Genomic DNA, 10,947 nt, shown 5'->3' with positions numbered 1-10,947 from the left:
CCACCAATCTTTGAGATCATTTTTTTTCCAACCATCCATGCATTTTTATACTTTAGTTTAAGCTTTACATATTTATAGAGTTTATAGATTTTTACTACTTTTGTCTAGCTGTCCAAATATATACTTGTAGGTATGTTGTACAAAGCAATATATATATAAAATAAACAAAAAATTAAAAGAATCATATTAATCAATATTCTGGTTAATGCACAACAAAGATATAAAGTGACCAAAACCTTCATCTGAATTTTCTTTTTCAAAAATTCTCCTGATCTTCACAAAGAGAAAAAAATTGAAATTATTCATATTACAGTTTTTTTCAACTGCTTACATTTTCAAAACTTTACACACAAATCCAAGAATTGTGCACACAAAATGCAAAATGCCTCACATCTCTTGCAAAATGAAGCACTGAATTCAAAATATCACAAACACATCTCAAAAGCAAAAATTTGTCTTGCAAACACCTTTGCCATAATATTCTATCTTTGGATATATACAGTTATTAAAAACCTAAAGCTCCTCTTTCATGAGCTCCTATGTACGTTTCTGTACAAGATTGAAAGTAATTGGCACAGAGATGCTGAAAAATTCATGGTAAACAGGAAAGCAAGATTGAAACCAAACTTTATTTTTTTACTGTGAGCATTTGTGGTTGTGAATACAGTATTACACAGTATGAAAGAAAAGAAATACATCAACCATGTGTAGATGGACAGAAACAATGGTTGTGTTTGAAAAAGGAAATCAAGAAACTTTCTGTTAGATTTTTGTGTGTTACATAGAGTTGTGTTTTGCATAAGTGTTTTATGAAATTGAAAACTGAGTCGAAGAATAAGAATTAGTGTATGGTTTTAGCAAATCTGGTGTTTGAGTGTCAAGTTTCAGATATTGTGTGACAAGTAAGGATTTTATGTGTAAGCATTAAAAAAAACTGTAACAAAATACAAGTACCAAGGGAAAAGTCTGTTTTTTCCCTTTTCTCTCAGCCCTCTTGAGATATTCCCCTTTTCCCCCTATTGGTGAATAATAAATTAGCAGGAGGAGCGTGAAACAAGACAAAATAATTTTGTCTGTCTATTGTAAACAAGAAAATCGTTAGGTGTGCACCTGTGCAGAAGCTACTCAATTTAATGTCATTAAATAAGAACAAGAGGAAGCGTCCAACAAACCAAAAACGCAACATACACACTATGTAAGTAAATGTGTTCTTATTAATTTTAATGTCACTCTTTTACTCATAAAACAAAGTAAACTTAAGTAAAGTAGCCTTGTATGTACATTTGGCTCTTTGTCAAATCATCTGTAAACTGAGAAATTTTTGGATTGTTGAAGCTCGCTAACAGAAGCTCGCTTTAAATTAATAACATATACAAAACCCCTGTCCACACAACACCTTTGTTATTGTCACGCGCTCGGCTAGCTAGAACTGATGCAATACAAGTAGGCGGTAGCTTACATGATGCAATACAGGTAGAGAAATCTGTCGACAAGCACGTTAACTAGAGTGAAGAGATGAAAACGGTTCACATGCTGAGGCAGTTATGAAAACGGTTCACATGCTTGTCTAGAGTTGATTTAAAAATGTACAGTATAGAATCTCTAAACCTGAATAGGCACCATTAATTGCATTAACAGGATGAAATACTATTGGGTTTAATTCTGAGGTGTGTAATGATGCTTTCTTTTTTGCCACAGGTTTATGGGTGATGGGGAAGGTCATACTATGCATCTTGCTCACTGTGGCTTGTGAGTTTACAAAAGCTGCTTTCTGTCTTTCTTTCTTTACTATAATATGCAAATATTAAGATAAATTCCAAAGACCTTATAAGTTATAATGACATTTTATATTAGGCTGCCAAAGACATTCTAATACTTTTAAGGGACTTTGCTTTAACTCATCACAATGAGTTAGCTAAACAGTTTTCAACTTTTTGTACAAGATTAAGCTAATTTTTGAAGTGTGTTTAATATAAGTTGAAATGACTTATACAGGTTGATTGTACTTAAAAAATGTAAGTCAGCAACTTTTTTACAACGTGTTAATGAATTGCTAGATATAGATTGATTTATTCATATTAAAATATATATATCCAGTCTTTAGCCTGTTAACTGTCTCCCCCTTTTTGAAGATATGTGAAAATGCACTATCCAGACTGAAATTATTGTAATTCATGAATTATTTGGATATTACAGACCTAAGGTTAGTCTTTTTTTTTTAAACAAAGTAGGCTACTTCAAAAAATGAAAGTGTAAAAAGTCATAGACGTTTATTGGAAAGCAAATGTACTGCACTAAACATTTTTTACTTTATACAAAATATATATTTTACTAAATAATTTGGACTCTAAAATTGCTATAAAATCAATTATCATTTACTCAACATCAAGCATATAGGCGGAATGTGTTTAAGGCTGGGGAAGCCCCTTTTTTGGGTGAACTATCCCTTTAAAGGGATAGTTCACCCAAAAATGAAAATTTGATGTTTATCTGCTTACCCCCAGGGCATCAAGATGTAGGTGACTTTGTTTCTTCAGTAGAACACAAATGATGATTTTTACTCCAACCGTTGCCGTCTGTCAGTCGTATAATGCGTGTCAATGGGAACTCCGTCTATAAGAGTCAAAACAACATGCACAGACAAATACAAATTAAACCCTGCAGCTCGTGACGACACATTGATGTCCTAAGACACGAAACGATCGCTTTGTGTGAGAAACCGAAAAGTATTTATATCATTTTTTACCTCTAAAACACTACTATGTCCAACTGCCCTGCACATCCGGTTGGTGAGGTCTGAACGCACTCGGACAACAGAAGTGATGACATATACATGCGAGAAATCACTTCCATCATCAGAACGTGTTTTAGACCTCACACACCGGATGCTCAAAGCAGTTGGACATAGTGGTGTATTAGAGGTAAAAAAAATTATATAAATACTGTTCGGTTTCTCACACAAACCGATCGTTTCGTGTCTTAGGACATCAATGTGTCGTCACGAGCCGCAGGGTTTAATTTGTATTTGTCTGTGCATGTTTTTTTTACTCTTATAGACGGAGTTCCCATTGACACGCATTATAAGACTGACAGACGGCAACAGTTTTTGTGTTCTGTTGAAGAAACAAAGTCACCTACATCTTGAAGCCCTGGGGGTAAACAGATAAAAATCAAATTTTCATTTTTGCTTGAACTATCCCTTTAAAGTATAATTTCCATGGTAAAGCAAAGTCCAATTTCAAAACAGTTTTCACAGGATGAATTTTGAGTATTTAAGCTTTGAATAGTACCTAATTTATGATGATTATTAAAATATGTGTTAGGAAAAAAATAAAAAAAGCTCTAGTGGGGCTCAGATTATATTAATGTTGTGTAATTTAATTGGCACAGAGCTTAAAACACAAATGTAAATATTTTTCAGTATTAATTTCAGAGAAGCTGGTCGTGGTGCTGGCCCATCAAGGTGACACTCTACTTGGTAGTTCAGTCACTCTTCCCTGCCAGGACAGTAAGCACCGAGATATATCAGCAGATCTTCTGGACATCCAGTGGTGGACTGGAGAACATCTGGTTGTGCGATTTCAGCGTGGCATAATCACCCAGGGCAGCAGATATATCAACAGAACAAATCTTTCTGCAGAAGGCCTCAGGAACGGAGATTTCTCTCTTTCTATTCCTCGTACAGAGTTCAGTGACAGCGGCCGATACAGATGTGTGCTGACTCAAGAGGGACAGGAAGTGGCTCTTGGAGAAGTTGACCTTGAGGTGAAAGGTAAACCTGATAAAGTGTCATAATCAGGGGTGCACATAAGAGGTACGCAGGTACGCATGCGCGGTAAAAATAAACTATGCGTACCAGAAAACATGGAGGGGAAGCGCTTTTGAGTACCGGTTCACAGGGATACGCTTACTTATTGGAGTAGGATTTTTCTCCATCTCTGGTAAGATAGAAATCATCATAATATATGTGTTCTTTAATTATTTAGGTGTGCAACGGATCGCAGTTAATCCGTGATCCATACGGATAAGGTCCAACGGTTCGGCACGCATGTGATTCACGGATTAACTGCTATATTTAACCATCATAGAGTGAAAGTTTGTAATTTGGACGTGTTTTGTCTCGCCAATTAACACATTCAAACGACTTTAAAAGCGGAAGAAGAGGCAAAAATCGGGACTCGCGAACTGTAATCTGTGCGCACAGCCCCCCGAAATGCGCGCATGATGAGAGTCAGACAGCGCTCGAACACCGCATTAATTCCGCTTTCGCGTTTACTTGCGCGTGAAAGGAAACATACACACAACATTATGTCAAAATACCTGTCTCGGCAACTATTCTCTCGGTTATGATGTGTGTCAGTTATTCGGTCCGTGCTTTCCTTCTTAAAGTGGCAGCAGCCTTTGCTGTCATTAATGTTAGTAAAAAAAAAAAAAAAAAAAGTCATTATCATCATCTACCATGTACGAGAGAAAAGAAGATAGTGAGGAGAGCAGCCAGGAGGAAAGTGATTAGGACAGCTTTTAGGATGTGTCGTGTAAAGTGTGAGTACCAAGCAAAATCTTCAGGTACTCCCTTGAGAACCAGACCAAAAAAGTTATGTGCACCCCTGGTCATAATGCTTTTCTCAAAGTATATTTCATATTCATTTCTCATACCTGCACTTTCCATCTTTTTTTAGTCCCCAGATCTCAAAGTGCTCTGTTTGTTGAGTCAGGACAGAGGGTCATTTTATCTTGTTTCGGCTATGGTGACTGGTCAGGCTCAGAGGCTGCATTTGTGCAATGGAAGAGATGGACTCAGGTGGTGCTTCAGTGGAAATCTGGATCTCTGTATGTGGATCCAGTGTTTGAGGGCAGAGTGTCAGTTCCACAGGACAGAATCATCCATGGCGACATGTCTCTTATTTTTAATGACACTCATCTAGAAGATCAGGGCTACTACGTGTGCTTCTTTAAGAATAATGATGACATTAGACCCTCTACAATCATAAATCTTACTGTTACGGGTAAATATTGCTCAATTGCATTTTATTGCATTTATTTTAAAGACATTAACTCCTTTCACACACAGATTTCCTTAATTTTTTGTGGTGGAAATTTACCTGTAAAATTGCATCCCTATTGAAGAAAAGGTGCAAAAAAAAAAGTGATATCCCCTGATATTGTCCATTTTAAACCTAAGAGTAGGTTTACCTCACCTAAACATAGAAATCACTCTGTGGAGACATTTTGTTGCCTAGCTGAAGAAGCCAGTGAGAAAACCACTAGGGTACAAAAACTTAATCTGAGCCCAGGAGAGAAGAAGGCATTAAAGTCTCTACAGTCGGATTCTACCATAACAATTAAGCATTCGGATAAGGGTGGAGCGAAAATAATTATGGATACAGAGAAATAAAAAACAGAATGCAATGGACAATCATTATCATTCAAAATCTAACCCTTACATGAATGACATTTAACCTCTGTTTGGCTGTGACCTGCTTGAAATCTTCAGTTTGTCCCCTTACATTGTAAATAAACAGTTAAAGGGTTAGTTCACTGAAAAATAACATTTCTGTCAGTAATTACTCACCCTCATGTCATTCCAAACCCATGACATTTGTTCATCTTTGGAAAACAAATTAAGATGTTTTTGATGAAATCGGAGAGTTTTTTTTTAATCCCTTATAGAAAGCAATGTAATTACCATATTCAAAGTCCAGAAAAGTAGTAAAAACATTGTTCAAATAGTCCATGTGACTACAGTGGTTCAACCTTAATGTTATGAAGTGACAAGAATACTTTTTGTTTGCAAAAACAAAACAAAAATAATTACTTTTTTCAACAATTTTGTCTCTTTGTCTGCTGTTTACGTTGTATATACAGTGCAGGAACACCGACACAGTATTGGCAGACGCTGTTCACGTGAGCAGTGATGCTGATGCAGGAGCCAGCCAATAATGAGTCGCATTGCTTATTTTAACAATGTCTTTGCTTCTTTTCTGGACGTTGAATGTGGTAATTACGTTACTGTCAATGGGGGAATAAAAAAAAAAAACCTCAGATTTCATCAAAAATATCTTAATTTGTGTTCCAAAGATGAATGAAGGTTTCACATCAGGCTTGTTGATGTGGAACAACATGAGGGTGAGTAATTAATGACAGAAATTTCATTTTTGGGTGAACTAACCCTTTAACATAGGAACAATTACTTTGTCCTCATCCCCTTATCCTTCCGTCAAAAGTATCATATATTGAGTAGCAATAAAAGTAGAGAGTCTGCTTTCAGTACATAGAATAATAATTATGATTTGCAATTTTGCACACACATATTTGTATATATGTCAAAAACAAAATGTATCAATCATGAATAAAAGTTGTGTAAGGAAATCTCTGTAATCTCTAACATCACGAAATCATGCATTTCAAGTGACATTAATTGAAAACACATAGAAAAATAACATTTCTCTTACACCTTTCAACATTGTTATTTTAGTATTTAATATTTTGTATTAGCTTTTATTTTTATATTTTCAATTTTAGTTTAAGTTTTTGTGCTTTTGTCATTTTCATAAATTTCTATTTTATTTTTATTTCAGTTTTAGTCATTTTAGTGTTTCAGTGTAAACTTATTTTTGTTTTAGTTTTTTTTAGATTATTGTATTTCAGCTTTATTTCAAATAACGAAAAAGCTTAATAGTTTTAGATAACAGCAACCATACTGCTGTAAAGGATATTCTGTTTTGTTTCCTTGAGTAACCTTGTTTCAGTTTCCTGAGTTATGTTTGTTTCTATAATTACTGATTATCCCCAGCTGTGTCTCGTCTAGTTCTTAGTGTATTTTTACTCCCTGCTTGGTTATTTCCTTTGTCGGTTATTGTGTAATGTTCTATATTCTCCGTGTTCATTAAAGACTTTTGGATTTGGACTAATACTATGTGTCAACTGCTTATAAAGCATTGTTTAGCAAATACTGCACTTATGCTTTCACTTAATCGTGTTAGTGAATTTATACTTAATAATAAAATTCCTTCTCTTCCTGTCAGAGCAAATGTCCAGAGTAAACATAACGTCTGGGTCACAGTTTCAACTCCCTCTGCCCGATGAATCTCCAGTGACGCTGAGCTTTCTGCCAGATGGTGAGAACTACACTGTTCCTGTATGTGAAATAGAGAAACATCAGTTAACATGTGCCAGGCATTACTGTAACCGCACACTGCTACAAAACAACTCTCTCATCCTAAGAAATATTACATTAGCTGACTCTGGCACATTCATTGTGAGTGAAAAAGGCACTAGCAGGACCAGAAATGTGGTGAATGTTCATCTCTGCAGAGTTGGTATGTTGAAGAACAAGACCGAGTACAGTATCTTGATTTTTACTAAATCTGGCTTCTGTATCTCATTGAATATTGCTGTTTTCTTTTTAAAGGACCTGGACCTGGGAAGGTCACTTTTGATGGACCTTTAAGTCCATTAGCAGCTGCAGCATTGGGAGGAAGTCTGTTGTTTCTTGTAGTAACTTCTGGATATGCGTGTCATAAACAACGACAGTTAAACAGAATCCCAGAACATGGGACAGAAAAAAACAGGGAAAAGGGAGCAGAGAAAGGGTCAGAAATGCAGCCTCTGCAGTTTATAGAAGTCATCACTCAAGGCTCTGTCAGCTCCAAAAAAAGTGCAGTCATATAGTTTTCTTCCTCTCAAATAAGTTATTTAAAATCAGTGTTTCATAATGAAATGTCTAAAAAAAAATAAACAGTGTCTATATAAATATATATTGCTATACAATGTAAGTGTACTTTTTAAGTTATTTTTATTCTTAGAAGGTACACAAATGATCTGTTGTAGTGCTTTCTACAATATAGTATAAATATACTTTAAACTGTTGTCATGTATGAGGTTTTATGAAATACCAGGATGTAGCCTGTAATATGGTGCAATGGTTTGGCAGCTTTAAAAATGAAAAGATAATAATAATAGCAAACTTTCGCTAGATGTTGTCAGATGAATTGTTTCATTTTTTTACTTTGTCTTTGAACGACTGTTTTATTAGCTAAATTATCCTGAAATATTACATTAAAAAACATCAGTAAATTTAGCTTTGTATTGCAGCACCTATAATGTTACTATTATAGCATTCACATGTGTCATGTTTGCTAAATGAATGTACATGTTTATTCTCTATTGTGCCCTATAAGCACATTCTTCTTCTAATTATTATTTGAACATATAACTTCTCACATATTTTATATGTGAAATGACTGATGATACAATATATACAGTGTATATATAGTATGTAATGTAATCTGTACTGAACTGTCATTGATGTTGTATTGTAATTTTGACATAATGCAATATTCACTGCATTGTTCTCATTAAACCTTAAAGCACTGAAAAGGAAAATTATGTTACAGACAAGATTTGATTGATAGCAATATTTTAAGGCAGAAGTTTTAAAAAAAAATCAGTATATGACGATTGATTTCTCGTGATTTTAAAAGATTTTGTGTAGCTCATAATTGTCTGTATAAATTATGGATAATGGATTGACTGTAATAAATTATTGGTGTTTTGTTTTTCTAGTGGTTGTTTATGAGATGACAACAAAAATAAACACAATATCTCCCACACTGCTACAGTGGTGCTCAGAATTATTGGCACCCTTGGTAAATATGATCAAAGATGACTGTAAAAATAAATATGCGTTGTTTATCCTTTTGATCTTTAAAAAGCCCACTGTTGCAGAATTACAACATCACTTTCAACAATTTTTTAAAAAAGGCTCGCAAATGTTTTTTTCGCTCAAGACCACATTTACATAGTTAATGGGTTCTATTGTTTGTCCTCACAATGCTATTGGATAGAATAAGTGTTTATAGGTCCAGTCATCTGGCCATGAAGTTACTCTACCTGCAGACTTCGCGTCAAGCTCATCTCCTTTTTTTACATGACTGGATTTGTCAAGATTCAAGTAAGTAAATTTCCTTACATATATATATATATATATATATATATATATATATATATATATATATAGATATATATATGTATTTTTTTTGTGTGTGTGTGTTTATTACAATGTCTAGAACACAGATATATTTAGTTATTTTGGAAAATATTAATCAAATTTGATTTAGAGCTTGTTAAGTCCATGTTGTAATTCTACAATGTTGGGCTACAGTGGTAGTCAAAATAGCCTGTGCTCCTACATGTTACATAAGGACACTGCACTTCTCACATGGTCACAAATTGAAATTTAAACTGTTAGATTCATTGTTACTAAGTTCTAAATGTTCTTTTCTGTTAAATTTGTACTTAGTTTAGACCATAATTAAACACAGGAATAAACTGTATGTGGGATTTAAAACTCCATCATCCAGAGCAGTGAAACTCCCTGTATCTTTGTAGTTTATTTGTTTTTAACAGCTAAATGAACCTGAGATTTTTTTTGAGTGTTGGCCAAGTAGCAGTTTATAGCATTAGGAGCTCTGAATGATTTTGGGGGGATACCTTTTGCATTCTTCAGGGACAGGTGTGAATGGTCTTGAACATGAACCTGTAAGTGCTCTGGGGGGATGCATGTGTTCCTTTAGTATGATAAGTAGAGAGCATAATAGGCCAGCCAGACAGTATTGTTTGAATGTATAGTGGAATTTTGATTAGCATTTGCATTGAAATTATAATACTTTGATGGATAATATACTTAGATACTGTATTCTTTCAGTTTATCTACTACAATATAAGACCCATTTGTATTATTCACTCATTAATTTTTTTACTTTTTCCATTTCAGAATGCCAAGGTGTCATCGGAATACCCCCCACTGGATGTACGCAACGACATGATTGCACATTTCCCAGTAAAGAAGAGAGGATGCTGTAGACACTACAATAATGGATACACAAATACACTGTAGCATGTTCGCCTGTGCTTCTCAGATGAAAAGAACTTATGGCTAGTCTTAGGGACTATCACTGTAAAACACAGACTTCATTCAAACCACATTGAAAGTGATAGAAAAAGTTTTATAAATACAAATTTTTTTCGATATTTTTATTAATAAACGCTTATTCATAAAAAATATGATTGTTGTGTGATTATTACTCATGATATATACTGTTATGGGGCTATGTAAGCAATCAACCCTGCAAATTAATGCTTAAATGCTCTGTATATCTGTTCAGACAAAGTGAGCACAAATACAGAAATTCTGCTCCTATCTAGGCCCAACGTTGCAATATTACAACATTTCCCTAAAAACGTACTAAAAAGTAAAAAAATTTGAACATTTTTTAATTTCTACATCAGAGGCCTCCTAAAACAATATCTGAGAGGTCAAAAAATTTTGCTCTTTTTTTTTCTATATTTGGTTTTTACAGGGTTAAAGGTTCTTAATAAGCGATCCTGGGCGCAGTAACTTCCTGTTGAGTGTTGTCCTGTTGAGTGTTTTCAAACAAAACAGAGGCTAGACATGAAATTGTCCAGCCATGACTTCCTGTTCCACAGGAGTATAAACATGAGGAAACACAAAGGCCAAATTCCCTTAATCATTCATCACAATGAGAAAAAACAAAGATTATAGTTCTGATGTGCAGCAAAAGATCGCTGAGCTTCACAAAATAGAAAGTAGCTGTAAGAAAATAGCTAAAGCATTGAAAATCCCCATTTCCACTATCAGGGCAATAATTAAGAAGTTCCAATCAACTAAAGATGTTACAAATCTGCCTGGAAGAGGACATGTGTCTAAATCATCTTAATGCATGGTGAGGAAGAGAGTTTGAGTGGCCAAAGACTCTCCAAGGATCACAGTTGGAGAATCGCAGAGATTAGTTGAGTCTTGAGTCTCAGAAAGCCTAAAAAATGATCAAAAGCACCTACATCCCCACAAAATGTTCCGGAGGGTTTCAAGAAAAATCCTCTGCTCTCATCCAGAAACAACCTCCAGCATATTCAGTTGTCAGACAA

General features: G+C 34.6%; 1 protein-coding gene across 4 annotated transcripts; it reads left to right on the top strand.

The window, feature by feature from the left end:
- Window positions 1-1,087: 1,087 nt before the first annotated feature.
- On the top strand, window positions 1,088-8,542 carry LOC137006953 (CD276 antigen-like). Of its 4 annotated transcripts, none has more exons than XM_067368125.1 (6): window positions 1,088-1,195; window positions 1,699-1,749; window positions 3,422-3,772; window positions 7,026-7,118; window positions 7,239-7,319; window positions 7,412-8,542. In XM_067368125.1, exons 2-6 carry the CDS (start codon window positions 1,710-1,712, stop codon window positions 7,669-7,671), a joined length of 825 nt encoding a protein of 274 aa, XP_067224226.1. In that variant the 5' UTR covers window positions 1,088-1,195; window positions 1,699-1,709; the 3' UTR covers window positions 7,672-8,542. The 4 variants fall into 4 exon arrangements, with proteins under 4 accessions (XP_067224226.1, XP_067224225.1, XP_067224224.1 ...); XM_067368124.1 differs by lacking the exon at window positions 7,239-7,319 and adding an exon at window positions 4,680-5,006; XM_067368123.1 differs by adding an exon at window positions 4,680-5,006 and having other exon boundaries at window positions 7,026-7,319.
- The last annotated feature ends 2,405 nt before the right edge of the window (window positions 8,543-10,947 follow it).

This window comes from Chanodichthys erythropterus, chromosome 18 (genome assembly GCF_024489055.1).
Source record: "Chanodichthys erythropterus isolate Z2021 chromosome 18, ASM2448905v1, whole genome shotgun sequence".
Classification (NCBI taxonomy): domain Eukaryota; kingdom Metazoa; phylum Chordata; class Actinopteri; order Cypriniformes; family Xenocyprididae; genus Chanodichthys; species Chanodichthys erythropterus.
Note: the sequence above shows the minus strand (reverse complement) of the source record. Positions and strands in the feature narration are given on the sequence as shown.